Source organism: Choloepus didactylus, chromosome 17, assembly GCF_015220235.1.
Source record: "Choloepus didactylus isolate mChoDid1 chromosome 17, mChoDid1.pri, whole genome shotgun sequence".
Classification (NCBI taxonomy): Eukaryota; Metazoa; Chordata; class Mammalia; order Pilosa; family Megalonychidae; genus Choloepus; species Choloepus didactylus.
This window is the reverse complement of record NC_051323.1, coordinates 7,134,898-7,154,571: the sequence shown is the minus strand read 5'-3', so window position 1 is coordinate 7,154,571 and position 19,674 is coordinate 7,134,898. Positions and strand designations below refer to the sequence as shown.

Sequence of the window (19,674 nt, the reverse complement as noted above, 5' to 3'; positions counted from 1 at the left end):
CTAAATCACATTGTCTTGCTCTACTTTTAACAAACAAAAAGGCATTATGCTCTATTGAGAATGAATCAATTCAATTTTTCTATAATAATGGGAAGGTAAACATGACCATGGCAACTAGAATTCATGTGTGTACATGTATGTTCATATATTTGTATATGTGCAAAACTGTTATACATGTGAGAAGAAATCAAGAGAAACACAATATTAAAAATAGAGTTTAACTTGCTATTACTGGCAAATGCAGAATAGGTAGTAAGTATGTTTAGATAATATGAAAAATATAATTTCTAAATTGGAATTAATAGCTATATACTACAATTATATTTTCCAGGGAAAATAAATATTTCCAGTATTACTGAAATTTTACAAAAATTGATCAGATATTACATATAAAGAAATTTTCAATAACTTCAAAACAGCATAAACCATACTCCCTTTGCCCATACTTTAAACAAAGGAGAAACTAATGATGTAGCTCAGAACTTCAAAACATTCACATAAAGAACTTAAAAATCAAGAAATTAAAAATGAAAATCTCTATTTAAAGAATAATGAAAATGAACTTAATATTTTTTAAAAATCTGTGGAATGCAACCAAACAGTTCTCAATGTAAACTTATAGATTGGAATAAAAAATTTAAAACTACATAAATTAGTTGACTTCAAAGTTTAGGGAAAAAAGATCACAAGGAAGCATCAATAAAAATAAGTAAAGGAAACAATAAGATAAAAGCAGAAATAATTAAATTTGAGCAAAGAGAATTATGGTTTTTTCTTAGGTAAAATTAACAGACACAATTATGCCAAGTTCATCCACGAAAAACAGAGTTACAAATGAATAAAATAAAATAAATCCATTGTCATCATTAAATATATAGAATTCAAACTTCTGTAATGCTAAAAAGCTAAGTGAAACAAAAGGATAATTGGCACATTTTAAAGCTTTGCATCAATTTTGAGTGGTAAAGGTTTATTCATAATATGTATAGTACATATTCAAATTTAAAAGTGGTTACAAAGTATGAACAGATAGTTTGTTTAAAAATGGAAAGTAATAAATGTGTGATAATATTTGTCTTGCTAACAATCAAAGAAATGCAAATAAAATTCCCAAAGGAAACATTTACACTCCCCAAATTAATAAAAATAGATGTTAAAGATTAGTAAAACCATTCTTGAATTGAATGGGAAACAGTAAAATTTTCAAAATCCATAAAATATTCATGCTATTGCTAATCTCCCTCCTGAGAATTTATCCTAAGGAATAATCCAACTGGGGAGAAAAGTAATTGCCCCAGGAAAGTGCTTATTTGATAGTAACAATACTGAAACTATCTGAGTCCCTGTAAATGTATGACGTTTCAACTCAAGGTATGTTATGCTCTCATTAATGGTTGTAAATATGATGACAACACTGCAGAATGATGGATTGATAGTGAGGATAAAATGGTAGGGGCAGAATAGAAAATGCTTGAGCATATGACCTAAACCATTAGTGCCTTTTAAGAAACAAAACAGGAAGGAAAAATGAAAAATCAATGTATTTGCTATGGTCAAATATTAGGACTATATTTTTTAAGATTATCTTTTCCAAAAGATAAAGTTAACTCAATGTGAACTTTAGGTTGAATATTTGCTTTATAATTTATGAAATAAATAGAAAATGGAGAGTGTGTTATAAAGGTCATCTGCTTTCTTCTACAGATTGTAGTGGAGGAGTTCCTAGAAGATATAAATAACATCCTGAACTCAGGGGAAGTGCCCAATTTATTTGAGAAGGATGAACTGGAGCAGGTCCTAGCAGCCACTAGACCAAAAGCAAAAGAAATAGGAATTTCTGAGGGGAACAGAGACGAGGTAGGACACACCAGGATGGTTCCAGGGTTTTGTAAAAGAAAAAAGTTGTCATTGTCTTAGCTTTTTATTTAGGGGTCTGCAGATTCCTTAAGGAGTCCATGGATAGAAGTGTTTTATTTCGGTCAATGTAATTGGTTTCTTTTACGATCCTATGTCTTTTATTTCCTCTGTTTAAAATGTCAGTTTACCAGCCTTCCGGGGAGGTCCATGGAAAGCACAAAACTTGACTGCCTCCCGGAGGTCATGATCTTGTTCAAACTGGCCAGCACCCCTTGTCCTTCTTTAAGCGCAAGCTTATTTCCCAGTCCTGAAGGCGAGAGTCCAGCCAGTGCTTTTGGTCAGCAAGGCTGTAGCACAACTGACATAGAGCTGCATCTCCCCTTGGCTTGCTCAGGAACAATTTGAATTGCTCTCCACTTTCAATTCCCCAGCACCGTGCTAGATTAACTGGGCCACCATTTAGTGACCCCAGCCCTCATTTCCCCAATTTTTTTGTTTGTTTGTTTGTTTAAGCACCTCTTTTCAATTCTTTTGTATATATATATATCTCATGAGGAAAGTCTGGGACACTCAGTAATTTCATGGGACACAGTAATTTTATGTTTAACTATGTTTAGCTTATTAACTGTGTTTAACTTATTAACTATGTTTAACTTATTGATTAACTATGTTTAACTTGTTTGAGGTGATTCTTGCAGATTTATTAGAACTGCTTTAATGGTTTGGAAGTTCGTATAGGTTGCTTTTTTTAAAAAAACATTTGCTATTGTGAAATATAATGTATATGCAGAAAAGTGATAAATTTCAAAGTACAGTTTAACAAGCAGTTATAGAGCAGATTTCAAAGTATAGTATGGGTTACAGTTCCACAATTTCAGGTATTTCTTTCTGGCTGTTCTGATGCACTAGAAACTAAAAAGAGATAGCTGTGTAATGATTCCGTGTTCATAATCATTTGTTGAATCCTAACTTCTCTGTTATATCTCCTCCTTCTCATTTGATCATTCTTTCAATCTTCAGGGATGTTTGGGCAATGACAATTCTAACTTATTCACGTTGAAAAGGGTTGTCGATATTATTGGGTAGGGAAGTGCAAGTGGTTGATGTTCTGGGCGAGACTGTTACCTCTAAGTTTCAGGGCTTATCTGGCATAGGAACAATCTGGAGGTTTTAAGTTTCTAAAAAATAAACTTAATAAGTAAAACTTTTTATAGAGTCTTAGATAGAGCCCTGGGTTTCCTTTGGGGTTTTCAGGGTTACTCTTGGTTGGGGCTTGGCATGCTGTTCCTTTCCCCAATTTTTGCACTTTCTTTAACTTTTTTGGCTGTTCTTTTTCATGTCCTCTTTTCTATGCCTTTCCTGAGAGTCTCCTCCACTGGTAGCTCAGGCTTTATAGGTACAGATATCAGGACCTACTTGAGCTCGTGTAAGCAGAGAGGGATTTATTAGAAGGACATTTGATCATGGGGAACGACAAAGAATGAGATTCTAGGAGGAGCTCCTTATAATGAATATAAAACACATCGTAGAAATTGATGGCCAAGGAAACTGCTGCCTTTGCTACACTCACTCCACCCAGCACGCCCCTGCTTCAGCTTCTAGCTCTGAAAGCATGCCTCCTGCACCATCAGTAAACTGCCAAAATGAGCAGCACGTCCAGACGTAATGGCTCCAAGACCATGCCACTTCAGCCACTCTCTGCACCCACAAAAACGGAACAGACCGCACCCCGCCCTTCTCTCCCGAGGAGCCTCCATCCAAAATCAAAACCTTGCAGGAATACCTCTCTCCACTTTATTCAGGGGATCTCCTTAAATACACTGGTGACAAGGACCTATATCGCATCCAGAACCCCAATTGCAGTGGGGTCTGCCAGGTGTCATTTTTCATCTTTCCAGACTGCGTGGGAGAAAGGGGTTAGAATGGATGCTGAGCAAATGATTCACGTATCTGCTACACTAGCATTTTTTGTATTTGAGAGTGGTAGCCTCGAATTCATTAGCCAACGCTTATTTTCACTATGGCTTCATCCTTTATTCTAAATTGAAACCTATCTTCCTTTTGGTCAGGTGTTTCAGTACTTTATCAGCAGAGTCCGTCAGAACCTGCACATTGTCCTCTGCATGAGCCCCGTTGGGGAGGCCTTTCGATCCCGATGTCGGATGTTTCCATCCCTCGTGAACTGCTGCACCATCGACTGGTTCGTCCAGGTTGGTGACGTTCCAGGATAACTCTTTAAGATGTGGGACTTGCTTGATTTTAGAGGGGTCACGTATTGTCAAAGAATGGGCACTTGCATTTGATTTAAAGCCCACTAGGAATTTACTCATCTATAAGGGACAGCAGTCCCTACATGATTATCATCAAACAGATGTAAAAACAGGACTTAAGAAGTGAGAGGAAACCATTGAATTTAGCAATGCAGAGGTCATCGGTGAACTTGACAAGAGCTGTTTCAGTGGAGTGGCAGGGGAGACGGTCCAAGAGAGATGGTGAGTACAGGTAGATCCTCGAAGGAGTTTTGCCTTAAAGGAGAATGGAGAGGTGGGAGAATAGCTAGAGGGGCTTGTGAGGTCAAGAGAGAAGTTTTCTTAAATAGAAAATACAAACTGCATGTGTGTCTGTGTGCTGATGAAAATGATCGAGAAAAAGAAATATATTGAAGAGGCAGCCGATAGAGTTAAGCATTGTTGGGTTCAATATCCTGGGTTGGCAAGAAGGGAGGGGACCCAGTTATCCGTGAAGGTACTGGCCTGAGCAGGGGGCACCCCCAGCTTACCTCACAGTGACAGGAGGGAGAATATCTGCACAGATGAGTGGGTGGGTAGAGGTGCAAGTCGGAGCTTGTTCAATTTCTGTTTTCACTGCTTTTATTTTTTTAGTGATGTTGGAAGCGAGGTCATCAACTGGGAGTGAAGAGGAGAAGGAGCTGTTAAAGATGTGAGGAGGGAGATTAGGGTGTGAAAGTGAACATGTTAGGAGATAATGCTAGGATTTCTGGACTCTGCAGGCCCACTTGAGCTAGTTGTCATGTATTTAAAGTGAGGCCCATCAGCGTGGTTTTGTCTTTCTCCTGCCAGGCTCAGCCGCACAGTTGCAGGCATCAGTAGCAGAAAGGTGTATTTAGTGAGGTTTCAGTTGTCCTCAGAGAAATGAGAGGTGCCCAGGACAGTGATTATGAGGGACCCAATGTCCAAACTGTCCTAAACAGTGAGCACATGAGGTCCTGGCAGTGTATATGATTTATTCATGTAGTTAGTCAGTCAGTCATTCATCAAAGATGTATTGAACAAACATATTGAACAACTAAGTGCCACACACTGTGCTGGGGACACAATGGTGGGAAAAGGAGACCCGGGCCCCCCACTAAAGGACAAAAACCTTTCAATTCATTATGCATCACAGACCCAAGAGGGACTTCACCAGATGCAAGGGGAAGAGAGCCAGAGAAAGGCGTTATCCTCAATTGCTAAACAATATGCTATTGAAATGACAATTTCCGAATTATCTCCCTGCTCAGTGGCCCAGAGAAGCACTTCTTTCCGTATCGAAGACATTTTTTGCCAATGTTGATGCTGGGAGTGAAGAGCTGAAAGAAAAGCTTTCCCTCATGTGCGTGAATGTTCACCTGAGCGTCTCCCAGATGGCAGAGCGCTACTTCGCCGAGCTCCGGAGGCGCTACTACACCACGCCCACCTCCTACCTGGAGCTCATCAACCTCTACCTGTCCATGCTGAGTGAAAAGAGGAAGCAGCTAGTGTCAGTAAGTTTCATGAGTGGTGGAATTCTTTTTCTTTTTTTTCTTTTTTTTTTTTTTTTCGGCTTGAACTCAAAATTTTTGCCCGAATGAGTGAAAGTTCCACGCACCACGATCTTTCCCTGCCAGAGTCCTCTCCATCCTGACATGTACCCTTGACAACCTGCAGTGTGACAAGAAGGCATCTCCTGCAATAGCTGGAGATGCTGTCAGTCCAGGGGCCTTCCACTTCCTTGACATTTATAGTTTGTCTTCTATTATTCCCATAAGCGTCCTTGGCCCAGTTGAATGATGTGGACCTTACAACACCACCAAACTTAAGCCTTTCTCATCTCTGTAGGATTTAATAGGAAGGAAAACTTTTTTGTTAAGCAGTCAAGATGGGATTTTAGTGGTCTCACAGGTGTCAGTGGTCCTCAGTAAGAGCCAGGACTTAGTGCTGTCAGGCAGATTGTGGATAAACTACATTCTGTGTCTTTCTTGCTGCGTGATACTGGACATATGATGTAACTTCTCTCAGCCTCAGTAGAAAATAAGGTTGAAAAAAGATCTCTATCTACTTCTTGGATTGTTATGAAATTTAAATAGCATCTTGTTCACGTAGTGCTGGGAATATGATCTGATAAATATGAGGGGCTTGGAAGAACGTGACCTCCATCATCATCATCAGCTGTTATCATCATTGTCAGGCCGTAAACACAACCTAGTATTTTCAACATTTTCAACACAGTAAAAATGGAAGCATTTACCCTTTAGGTATTTAATAACATGTTGTTCAGAGGAGTTTTACCTGCTAAAATGCATGTAAAATAACTCAACAGATTCTTTTGCAAGCGGCCAATTTGAACTGAAGTTTTTCTAACCCACCTGCAAAGAACAGTTATCCCCAGGTATGTGCTCTGCCAGACTGCACCCCTGTGATCCTGATGGGGAGTCCCCTACCACTGGGAAGTAGGGTTCGGGTCCCGCAATCAGAGCTCAGCACTCAGGACCCTGTCTCCCTGGGACCTCTCCTCCCTGCTAACCCACCTTGAGTAAGAAGCCCCCAGAGCTGTGGCCTCCAGGGACCCCTGTCTCAACTCGTTCCTCAGTCACTGAAGATGCTGCCATGGGGAATACAGTTACTAAATGTGGTCCCTGCCCTCAGTGAGCCCACAGTCCAGTACCCCCCACTGCTGTGGCCGAGGGGCCTGGACCTAAGCCCACCCTGGAGAGGGGAATAGCCGCTTCCTCAGAGTTCTGTTACTTGAAAATTTCTGTGGGTTCACAACTTTAAGCATTACAATTCTGTAAATGTTAAATTCTACAAGAGAAACAGATGGCCGGTAAGCTTATAGTTCATAATACTCATTAAACAGATACTTTCATTCTCATTTAGGCACGAGATCGGGTGAAGAATGGTCTAACCAAGCTCTTAGAAACGAACATACTAGTAGACAAAATGAAATTAGATCTTTCGGCTTTAGAACCTGTCCTTTTAGCCAAATCACAAGATGTTGAAGCCCTGATGGAAAAATTGGCAGTGGATCAGGAAAGTGCCGATCAGGTACGTGGCATCACCTGACAGTGCTGGTAAGAAGGTTTTGGTAACCACCTGATCATTTATATACAATGAAATATAATTGGATTATTTTGTTTTATATGTCATTAAAATAATCAGGTGACAGATAAATGTTGCAATTTTTAAAGTTATAAACAGTCTCTTCAAAAATCAGCCTGGTTCTCTCTCTGAGAATGGGTGCACCCCAATGAATGGGACAACGAGAGCTGCAGGTGAAGTCCCACCTACAAATATAAAGCAGCTATTCCTTTCTCCAAGAAGGAACTGTCATAGTAATTTTGTCTCCATTTGTCTATAAACTTGGCATAAGAGGGACAAAGGAGAACCTAAAATGTGTTGTAATAGTTAGCCCCCTTTCATCATCAGTCTAGTCCAAAGGGGCAGATAGCTCTCATTCTTATAGATTGGTTTTTAGACATTGGAATTCAAATAATGAGGCCACAAAAGCAGTTGTGTTTCAATGGTTAGGTCCGTCTTATTGTGCAAGAAGATGAAGCGATGGCGAAAGTGAAAGCTGAAGAAACCCAAGCGATAGCTGATGATGCTCAGAGAGACCTAGAGGAAGCTCTGCCTGCACTCGACGCTGCCAATAGAGCCCTGGATTCCTTGGATAAAGCAGATATATCCGAAATCAGAGTTTTTACAAAGCCCCCAGATATGGTCATGACCGTAATGGAAGCAATTTCCATTCTCTTGAATGCCAAGTGAGTAATTCAGAATCACACAACACCAGAATACTTGGTGGGATTTCTCTACTGTTTTTCTCCATTTCCATTTATTTGCCTTCACTGTCTCCTCCACCACTCATTGATTCTTTCAGTCATGCAACAAATTGATTCAACAAGCATTTTTTGAACAATTTATTTTGTGCTAGATGATGGAAGATATAAAGCTCTTCTCAACAAAGTACATACAGTCTACTGGGGAGATAGACATGAAAAATAATAATTTCAAGACAACACAAGAGTGGCATAGTACTGGGAGTGCCAAGAAAAGAGTACCTAAGACCCACCTGGGAAGTGTGAGCAGGTTTTTCAGGAGATGACGCTCAGGCAGAGAATGGGACAGAAAATCACAGAATGAGATGGCTCTGGGCAGGAGGGCCACAATTACTTCATGAAAGGCCTTGTTTGCTCTCCTAAGCAGTTTAGGTTTCATCTAGGAGATGTGTAGTTTTCAAACTTTCTTTAGGAACATAACCCTTTTACCAACAAAAATTATAGTACAAAGAACTTTGCAGTGTGAAACTGGTGAGAACAAGGGTAGAAGGCCAGAGGACTCCACCCCACCCCCCGTCAGGCCTCCCCAGGGACACTCAGGCTGGCACCTCCCTGGGGCCAGGGGCTCTGCACAGCATAGATGGAGACCCCTGCCATCGGGGACTGAGAGCCACTGAACGTCTTTGGCATAATCAGATTTTCACATTAGAAAGACTAATCTGGTGAAAGGTGAGAGCGAGAGGCATAAAGCCCAGTTCAAAGGTGATTGTAGTGGTACTGGCAAGAGATTTTAAGGCCCTGAACTAAGGCACAGGATGCAAATTGTGGGTGCCTGGGGCATTTTTAGAATAAATTATCACCTCTTTAGTGCCTTATATTGTCTAAAACTCTATGATTGTATAATTCATTCACCATCAAAACTGGGTTGTATGGAAACGTAGTCATCCAATTATGTGTCTCTCCATAAATTGCAGTGAACTTTTACTAAACAGACCTTCCAATTACTGGGATTATAGTACCAAAATTAAAACTACCCACTTAATGGGATAATAGCATAAGGTTGTCAAAGAAATTCATGTTTTATTATGTTACTTTATTATAATACCATTAATACTATTAACTTACCATATCTTTCTTTCAGGCCCGATTGGCCAACAGCAAAGCAACTCCTTGGTGACTCTTACTTTCTAAGAAGGCTCTTAGAATATGATAAGGAAAACATAAAGCCTCAGATATTGGCCAAGCTTCAAAAATATATTAAGAATCCTGACTTTGTGCCTGAAAAAGTCGAGAAAGTGTCCAAAGCATGTAAATCAATGTGCATGTGGGTGAGAGCAATGGATTTGTACTCTCGAGTAGTCAAAGAAGTCGAACCAAAGAGACAAAAGCTTCGTGCTGCACAGGTACATTAACAGTAGTGTAATAGCTTGTAGAATTAAAAACCATAATCACTTATCACTCGAGCTCCTTTATAATGCCACTGTGAACTACACAATATAGATAATAAAGATTTTGGAAATTAGCTTTCCAAATGAGCCCTTTTCCAGTATAAAAGGAAAAGTAGAGTCCTAAGTCTGTTCATCCAAAAACAGAGAAATACGTCTATGGTACTTATGAGGTGCCTTCTAGCTCTAGCATCCAATGGTCTATTTTTCCATTTGCTAAATACTCTCTTACTGGATGGTGTCATCTGAATTCTATAAATCAGCTTTAAACCATAATCAGATGTGAAGTCCTTGGTCTTCCCAATTAGAACAAGGATTGTCATTTAACAGAGTAGAGTACCTAATGCATCATGGCTCTAGAACACAGGTTGGCAAATTCTTTCTGTAGAGGGTCAGGTAGTAAGTGTTTTAGGCCTTGAGAGTCAAAATATATAAAAAAAGTAAAATATAGGAGCAGAAGCAGACAAATGGTCCCTGTTGGAACTATTCAACTCTGCTGTTGCCATGCAAAAAAACAGCCACAGACAATACATAAGTGAATGAGCAGAGCTTCGTTCCAATATAGCTTTATTTATGGATACTGGAATTTGAATTTCATAAATTATCACATCATCTTTTGTTTTTTTTCTAACCATTTAAAAATGTAAAAACCATTCTTAGCCCACAGGACGCACAGAAACAAGCAGCTAGATTTGTTCTCCAGGCCATAGTTTGCCAACCCATGCCATAAAGAACTAATTAAGAAAGATTAGTTTTCAGTATTACGTGAATATTTTGATTTATTTCATCATTGAACATTAATCCATTGTAGTAATTAATTTGTCCCAAATGCCTGGTATGTCTCTCTATTCCTTTTCTGATTTATTTTGTTGGGTTTTGTTTCTGTTTTGTTTTGTTTTGTTTTGTTTGCTTCTGCTCCCGTATTTTACTTTATATTTGCTTTAAACATCATTGTCATATCAAAATCTTTTTGAACATGAAAAGGAGAACAGAAGTCATATATATATATATATATATATATATATATATATATATATAAATACTCTATTATAATTGGGCAAATCCAGCCTTCTTTTTGGGCCTATTCTTAAATATTCACTTCATTTGATTAGGCTGAACTTGATATTACTATGGCTACCCTGCGAGAAAAGCAAGCATTACTAAAACAAGTGGAAGATCAAATACAGGCCTTACAAGATGAATATGACAGAAGTGTGAATGAAAAAGAAAGTCTGGGTAAGTAGTTGTAGAATTTACATTGGTCAGGAAATGCCTGATTTTCAAAAGTGGAAAGAGTTTTCAGGGAGCCAGAGCTCAGCCTTCACCCAACATACAGGACATGTGTCCATTACACTTATCCATTAGGCCACTAGTATAAAATTAGAACTGCATAGATGGTACATATTCAGCATCCTATATCTGAGCAGACCTTGGTGGAGCATAGTACATTAAAACACAAAGCAGCATGTGAATTTGATACAGAAAATAGATAGTATGGAGTGGTGAGTCCAGGTATGTTGGGGTTGATCAAGGAAAAGACGAGACCGTGAGACGGCAGTGGCACACAGCAAGCTTTATTTGGGTGGTGCTTGGACAAGATTGAGAGGGTCATCCCTCACAGCAGGAGACCTTCCAGAGACAGCGGTACAAGGCCACCCCAAGGTGAGAGGGGACTTGGAGATGGAACATTCCTGTCCAGGTAATGTCTCTCCTCAGCAAACTGAGGAGTTTCTGGATCAGGGAGCTCCAAAGGGCAGCAGCAGTTTGGGGTCTTTTATAGCTATGGTTTGTCTTATCTATGGTTAGCAGATGTTGGGTGCAGTTTCATGGGGTATGCAAAGTAGGCAGGCTCTTGAGGCTAAAAATATGCTTATTTGGGCAACGTTTAAAGCAATCCGATGTGTAAGAATTTGAAATTACCCCTGGTAAGCTTTGGGATAGCTGAAATAGTAAATCACATAGGGACCCATTGACAGGGGCCATGTTTGGCATATTTATATCCATACAGGACACAGATAGGGCACTATCTTCAGCCAAAATAGTAGAGGATCAAAAGGAGCTCTTTTCATAGAAGAGGCAAGCTTGGGCTTGGTTCTGACATGGGAAATAATGCTGAGTTGGTGAGGTTTCAAAGAGATATATTAACATCATGGGATATATAATGCTAATTCCACTATAAATGAAAACAGGTGAATAACAGAAAAGTACAAAACATTGCAGAAAAAAATTAAAGAAGACCTGAATAAGTGGAAGAATATTCTGTGTTCATGGATTGGAAGACTAAATATTGTTAAGATGTCAATACTACCCAAAGCAATTTATAGATTCAGTGCAATCCCAGTCAAAATTCCAACAACCATCTTTGCAGAAATGGAAAATCCAATCATCAAGTTTACATGGAAAGGTGAGGGGCCCCAAATAGCCAAAGCCATCTTGAAAAGAAGAACAAAGTCTGAGGACCCAACATTTTCCTGTCTTAAAACATAGTACAGTAATGGGAGCAGCATAGTACTGGCCCAAAGACAGACACAGACATATAGACCTGTGGAATAGAACTGAGAGCTCAGAAATCAGCCCTCACATTTATGACCAGCTGATTTTTGATAAGGTGGCAAGGACTACTCAACTGGGGAAAAAATAGTCTGTTCAACAGATGGTGCTGAGAAAACTGGTTCTCCATTTGCAAAAAGAACAAGGACACCTACCTCATACCATATACAGAAATCGAGGTGGATCAAAGACCTTAATATAAGAGCTAGAACTGTCAAACTCCTAGAATGAAGCATGGGGAAGCAGCTTCAGGATCTTGTGTTAGGCAATGGTTTCTTGGACTTTACACCCAAAGCCCAAGCAACAAAGGAAAAAAAGTAGGTAAATGGAACCTCATCAAAATCAAAAACTTATTTTCCTCAAAGGACTTTGTCATAAAAGTAAAAAGACAACCTCCACAATGGGAGAAAATATTTGGAAACCACATATCCAATAAAGATATAATATCCAGAATATATAAAAAAAATCCTTCAACTTAACAACAAAAAGACAAGCAACCCAATTTAAAAATGGGCAAAAGATTTGAACAGACATCTCTCCAAAGGAGATACACAAATAGCCAAAAAGCACATGAAAAGATGCTCAACATCATTAGCCATCAAGGAAATGTAAATCAAAATCACAATGAGATACCACTTCACACCTATCAGAATGGCTGCTGTTAAGAAAACAGAAGGTAGCAAGTGTTGGAGAGGATGTGGAGAAATACAAACACTCATTCATTGCTGGCGGCAATGTAAAATGGTCAGCTGCTGTGGAAGACAGTTTGGCAGTTCCTCAGAAAGCTAACAATAGAATTATCATATAGCCCAGCAATCCCTCTTCTGGGTATATACCCAAAAGAAGTGAAAGCAGGAACTCGAGCAGATATTTGCACACCAATGTTCCTAGCAGCATCATTCACAATTGCCAAACGATCGAGGCAACACAAAGTGTCCATCAACCAAAGAATGGATAAACAAAATGTGGTATATGGATACAATGGAATATTATTCAGCCGTTAAAAGGAATGAATTTCTGATACATGCAACAACATGGATGAACCTTGAAGACATGTTGAGTGAAATAAGCCAGACAAAGAAGGACAAGTATTGTATGATCTCACTGATTTGAAACAGAATACGCAAACTCAGAGTCAGAATCTAGAACAGAGGTTACCAGCAGATGGGGTGGGGGTAGGGGATGGGAAAATAAGGCTTAAAATGTCCATGATTCCTATTTGGAATGATGGAAATGTTTTGGTAATGGACTGGGGTAATGGTAACATAACATTGTGAACACAATTAACAACACTGAACTGTATATCTGAATATGATTAAAAGAGGAAATGTTAGATTGTGTATATGATAACAGAATAAATTTTTTAAAAATCTATAGAAGTACACTACACAGTGATCCCTAAGTTAAACCATGGACTTTAGTTAACAGTACGATTATAAAAATGTGCTTTCATCACTTGTGACAAATGTTCCCCACCAATGCAGGGTGTTGGTGGTGGGGTGGTATACAGGAGTCCTCTATTTTATATATGATTGTTCTGTGAACACACAGCTTCTCTAATAGGGAAAAAAAAAAATAGGTCAATACATTTTAGTAAAATATCAAAGAGCATAATCTGATTCTCTTAAAATTCTGTAGCGAAGACTATGGCCCTGACACAAGCACGCCTTACTCGTGCCGGGAAGCTGACAGCTGCATTAGGAGATGAACAAGTTCGATGGGAAGAAAGCATCCAGAAATTTGAGGAGGAGATATCGAATATCGTTGGGAATGTGTTCATAGCAGCAGCTTGTGTGGCCTATTATGGGGCTTTTACAGCCCTGTACAGGCAGCTGGTGAGTAAATGGACTTCCTGGGAGATGTGGGGACAGCCAGCCGAGACTGTGGAGAGTTCTCACTTTTCTGAGTTCAGATGGAGGCTCCCTACTATGGAAGTTCTCCAGGGTGGAAATTATACATTTCCACAGCCTTCCACCTCTCCCTATCAGCCATGATGATCTACCCCTACGCTTAACACATTCCTTTCCCTCTGCTGCCTTAGAAAGCTGTTCATCACTTAAGAACACAGCACAAGAACCTGGGGTAAGGAAAAGGGGCACTGCATCCTCTACCCTTATGATCAGGAGTGTTATCTGAAGTCTGCCCGGGATGAAATTTTCTGAATTGGCAAGACAGCTATGAGGGCTAGGCAATGGAAGGGAGCTGTGCACAAGAAAAATTGGTGGTTGTTAATATTTTATCTTTATAATGAATAAAACTTCGTATTCATCAGAGAATAAAAATTTCATCTAAATTCATTTTCCAGGAAATTAAATTCTTTGGAAGAATTTTAAAGCCATTTTTAAAAACGAAATTCCTTTCTAAAATGGTTTCACCCTTGTCCTTGAGTTATAAAACCTCATGTAGGACTCACGCAGATTCTCCAGGAGCTCAGGTATCATCTGATGCCGTGTTTCTCACTGGGGTAGTGGTGCCTTTGGGGGGCACACAAAATCTTCTCCACATGCTGCCAGACTCTCCCAAGGTCACAATAAACAACGGTTGAAAGCCACTGTGATCACTCTGTCACTTACATATGGGAAAACTGAGGCCCAGATAGGGGAAAAGAAATGCCCAAAGTCACAGCTGGTTAATGGTACAGTCCTAGGCCCAGCTCTCCTGATGTTCAGTCCACTTCTTGTGCCACCCCAGGGCCCGTCCCATGCTCTGACACCCAGAGGCCGGTGGTGACTGGGTAGGTCTTACCTCTTCCAGCCCCTGACTTACTCCTGACCACCACCTTGTGCCTGTGTCCTCAGTTACTGAGTGCCCCGACCCTGTACATGTGAGCTTTCCTTCTTTGACAGCTCATAGAATGTTGGATCCAGGATTGTCAGTTTCTGGAGATCCCCATCAATCCTTCCTTCAGCCTCATTAATATTCTCGGAGATCCCTATGAAATACGGCAGTGGAACGCTGATGGGCTGCCCCGGGACATGATATCAACAGAAAATGGCATTCTGGTGACTCAGGGACGGCGGTGGCCTTTGATGATTGATCCCCAAGATCAGGTGTGTAAGAAATGCCTGAGATGAAGAGTGGTCTGTTAACACTGGTTAGTATCGTGATGTCTATTACAAACTGTAAATGTGGAATTTGGCATACTTGTAAGATGATGGAGATTTAGCCCTAGAAGGGAGTTCAGGGGTCATCTTGTTCAAGTACCTTATTTTGTGGATGTGGGAAGCAAGAAGGGACAAGTTGAAATGCTCTGCCTACTTGATTCTGATTGTTTAGAGGGTCAGCCATTTGATTTCTGCTTTCTGTGGAGAAGAAATTCACAGAATTCATTCCTATATGGCCCTTGTTCTTAAAAGGTCTGGGGGGCTCAGAATAAAGTCAGGGTATAACAAATTCTTGAACAAGTCTGCTTGGAATTCACAGAATCCCATGGCCCAACCGCCTAATTCCTTGGATCAGATTGTACTAAATGGAGTTTGGAAAAGGGAGCGGTTGGGAAAGAAAGGAGGGCAAGCTTTTCCTGGATGGCTCTTTTCTTCAATTGTTCCAGATATGTATAAAGGAAAAATCCAAAAAGTTGGGTTTAAAGGATGGTTTTTGTTTTTGTTGTGTTTTGTGGGGGGAGGGGGTGGTTTAGATTGAACAAACCAAATTTATAAACTTTATTCTCAAAGCTTTCACTTTCTGGATATTTATAAACTGTACAATAAATACCCTGCTCTGTGCTTTCTCATTCAGGCAAACCGTTGGATAAGGAACAAGGAAAGCAAAAGTGGTTTAAAGATCATTAAGCTCACAGATACTAATTTCTTACGTACACTTGAGAACTCAATCCGACTTGGTTTACCTGTCCTACTGGAGGAGGTTTGCTTTTCACTTTTCTTTTCTCCTGTTAGACCACAAATTTTAGATCCCAACTGTATTTTAGCCAATACAGGCTATATCTGCATCAAGCCAGAGACACTTCGTCAACTCCATTTTCAAACTGGTGAAACCAGTTGCTTTGATCCTTAAACGATACACTCTCACGTAGTGAGGGATCTGTTATTGAGTGATTATTTTTTTCATCTTCAGATGTTGTTTTGGTGTTAAGTGGGATGGCCTCTGTTTTCTAACACTGCTGATTCTCGAGCCTTGTTGTGGCTCCTGAGCCTTAGCTGCCTTGAAAATTCAAAGCAGTTGTGTCATCAGGGACCATATCTATGCACTAATAATTTGCAGCCAATAAACTCTCCAACAGGTATAAACATTATTTTCTGTTTGGAACACGAGGTCAGGATTAGATTGTGTAATGACTGAGAAGAATGAACTTTTGTTAAGAAAAGAGAGAGAGAGACAGAGAGTCAACCTAGATGCCCCATTTCTTCAGAAAACACTTAGAGAATGGATATTTGTGAAATAGTTCACTCATTCAATAAACATTATTTGAGAACCAGTGAAGAACAGTATAGCAGTGGTTCCTGCCCTCGATAGCTTACACTCTTGTTGGGAACAGAGCCGGTGAACAGAGAGAAAGATGAGAGAGGGAGGGAGATAACTTGTGATGAGGACTTTGAAGGGACAAGCAGGGTGCAGAGATAGCCAGTAAGGAGAAGAGTAGGAACCTAACTTAGAGACGGGGCAGGAGGCAGTGAGCTATGTGACAAGCTCAGCCTTGATAAGACCTCGGAGAGAACTTCCCAGGCAATGGGGACTGCACATGCAAAGTTCCTGGGAATAAAAGAGATTGGTTAATGATAGTGGTTTATTTCCCTCACTTACCATTCTATTCTTGTAAGAGATGAACCAATGAGTAAGAGCACAGGCTGTGAGCCGATTCTCCGTTTATCTATGCCTAGAAGCGTCTCTACCTCAACACACAGGCAAGAAGCTCGGGAAAGACCAGTGACCGGGGACAGCTTTGCTTCAGCACTGGCCTAGTGCCTAGGAATAATTATTAATATAAGCATTAGCCAGACTCTGATCTCAGGATTTTATGTGTATTAACTCATTAATCCTCATTTCAGTCTCACCATTATCACATTTACCAACAAGGAGACTGAGGCACAGAAGGTTAAGTAAACTGCCCGAGCCACTTTGCTGGCCTGGGAAATCCACGTCAAGTTACCACCACATTCCCCGCTTGAGCATAAAGATCACAAGAAGTCTCAGCATGCAGCTTCTGAACATGGCCAACACAGGGAAGGTTCTGCAATGCATCCCAGGCCCCCTCAAACCCTGAAGTTACAGAACAGGATGAGATCCCCCAAATCTTTGGCACAGTTACGTTAGCTCCAAACTGGATTCTTGAACCCATGCTCACCCCGTGACACAGGAAGTCCTCCAGGACTTCTCACGCCCGTGGCAGTGGAGGAAAGACCTTCTCTGATGTTCTTCTGCCCTTGGTAGAAGAACTTTTAGTGGTAGCACAGCTCTCCTGGGAGTGGGGTCCCCAGACAGGAAGTGACCACTCTGACAGGGACTTCCCTTTTTTCTGCTATCTACATTTGCTAGGGTGGTGTTTTCAAACTTTGTTTCCACCCATTCCTAGGTATGAAATTCATTTTGCCAGCCTCAACCGTCATCTTTAAAAACAGAATACAATTTTTAAAAACCCAAAATTGCTTCACGGGTAGCAGGGATAAATGTTATCTCATACACTTGTATTTCAAGCATTTACATTTGTGGGTGCCACGTCACAATGTGAAATAGATCTGTTACTATGGATTACAATCAAAAATTGGGGGCCACAGACCCTGTCCTGTTTGTCCTGACAGAAGATGTCTACCTTGGCAATGCCCACATGCCCACCTTCTTGCCCACAATCAGATTTTGCTTTGAGTGGGGGAAAAATTGTCACATAAAAGCAGGGTCCACAACCTTTTTCTTTAAAGGGCCAGATAGTCAATATCTTAGACTTCATAGGCCACATACAATCTCTGACACATATTCATCTTTGTTTTGGTTTGGTTTTTGCTTTTACAATCCTTTAAAAATGTAAAACCATCCTCAGTTGGAGAGCCACACAAAAACAGGCTGCAGGAGATGGGATTTGGCCTGTGGGTGGGCCAAATCTAACCCATGACTTAGAAACATGATGAAAATGAACAGATGGTCATTTGTCCGAGGCCTGTGACAGCACAGCCCTGCCTCCCCCTCATGGCTTATTTCTCATGGAGATGCATACATGTGAGATCGGTCTAAGTGGACATATTGCCTTCACATGCTCCTATTTCCTTAGCCCGTTGATAAGATAAGCTCTGGAAAATGTACATGGCTGGAGATGAGGTGACGACATTGGCAAATAACTACAGGATCCCTGAAAATTGTTCATTCAAAGTGAGTTTTGAGACCTAAGGAATTTTGAGAAGTTGATGACATTTAATTGCTTGCTTTTTTTCTTTCTTTCTTTCTTTTTTTCTTTTTTTTTATTTTTTGTATTTTTGTTTTGTTTTAATGTTTAAGCTTAAAGAAACCTTGGATCCAGCTCTAGAGCCTGTTCTTTTGAAACAGACTTTCTTCAGTGGTGGACGACTTCTCATTCGCCTTGGAGACTCGGACATTGATTACGATAAAAACTTTAAGTTCTATATGACAACCAAAATGCCAAATCCCCACTATCTGCCGGAGGTGCGAGCTGGTGGTGTGGTATTCCCCACCTCGCCGGGCTTTTATGGTGCTGTGGTGGCCTCTGAAGTGTGCACCTGCTCCCTCCTCCCCCACCCCCGCACCCTCCCTGCCTCCACCTGCTTCTAGAAGCTTCTCTTCTGAGTCATGATTCTGATGCCAGCCCCTTCTCCCCAGGCCTTGGCACTCACCCTGCAGCTGGGGCTCAGATTTTCCCACTCCCTCCCCAGGCCGCTGCTCCATCTCACTAGCCAAGCTCCTCTCAGAAACCAGGGCACCACTCCCTGCTCATCTTTCTTCTCCCTCCCTCAGCACAAGAGCAGGGTTGCTTCTCTTATTGTGGCAGATAAATGGATCAGAACTTACGGAGAATTTTGGGGGGCCGAGGGATGCAAATGCCCATGACCTGCAGCCCAAACGAAGAGGTTGTCCAGTTGAAACCCCTGAGGAGAATCACGATTCAAATGTCCAGTATTGGATGGAGAGTTCTGGGCTGGGGGCGGGGGCCGACATATGAGGGGAGCTGCGTGAACCCCATGTCCATACACATGTCCCTGAGCCATGGTAGGATCCAGAAGAATCCCTGCTCATGCTGCAGAGCCCAAGGCAGTCACAACAGAAGTGAAAAAGCTGGGGTTCCTCTCTCCCCACTCACGCTTACACGGGGGCTCTAGGGAGCCAGTCGTTCCCACGTCCCCTCGGGGCTGCCCCAGCGCCAGGCACACCTGTGCACACTCGGAGGGTGGTCCCAGGCCAGGTGGCGTCCACTCGTCTAAGAGGAGCCGTGCAAATAGGCAGGGGGCTGTGGGAATTAAACCTTCTCTCCACAGCCCCTCCAAAAACCCCTTGAACATGCCATCCCAAGTATTGTCATTCTGATTTGAGTTATTGAACATCTCACAGCCACTTGCCTTCCACTAGATGCATTCATTTTGAGTGAAATCGACACGCTTCTTGACTGAGGTGGGGAAATACCTTTAAAAGCCCAGGTTTTCCTTGTCAGCCTCGAGGAGCCCAATCATACAGCTGCCACCAGAGCAACCTGTCCCCAGGCCCATTTGAGATTTTTACTGTCCCATTTAGTCCTCACAATTACCTTATGAGTTGTTACTATAACTCCAATTTTTAAATATCAGGCACGGAAGCTTGGAGTTGATGAATAGCTTGTCCACATCAGAC

General features: G+C 41.1%; 1 protein-coding gene across 5 annotated transcripts in view; it reads left to right on the top strand.

The window, feature by feature from the left end:
* Positions 1 to 19,674, top strand: part of DNAH6 (dynein axonemal heavy chain 6) — a 342,016-nt gene that overhangs the window by 224,417 nt on the left and 97,925 nt on the right. For all 5 annotated transcript variants that reach the window (XR_005212367.1, XM_037806992.1, XM_037806993.1 and 2 more), the window contains 11 exons: positions 1,705 to 1,857; positions 3,927 to 4,067; positions 5,378 to 5,620; positions 6,993 to 7,160; positions 7,644 to 7,879; positions 9,036 to 9,297; positions 10,452 to 10,575; positions 13,528 to 13,724; positions 14,736 to 14,939; positions 15,628 to 15,753; positions 18,334 to 18,498. Coding sequence is in view for 4 of the 5 variants with exons in the window: in XM_037806992.1 (XP_037662920.1) it covers positions 1,705 to 1,857; positions 3,927 to 4,067; positions 5,378 to 5,620; positions 6,993 to 7,160; positions 7,644 to 7,879; positions 9,036 to 9,297; positions 10,452 to 10,575; positions 13,528 to 13,724; positions 14,736 to 14,939; positions 15,628 to 15,753; positions 18,334 to 18,498 (2,019 nt within the window). In the remaining variant the exon portion in view is untranslated. The remainder of the gene's footprint in view (positions 1 to 1,704; positions 1,858 to 3,926; positions 4,068 to 5,377; positions 5,621 to 6,992; positions 7,161 to 7,643; positions 7,880 to 9,035; positions 9,298 to 10,451; positions 10,576 to 13,527; positions 13,725 to 14,735; positions 14,940 to 15,627; positions 15,754 to 18,333; positions 18,499 to 19,674) is intronic.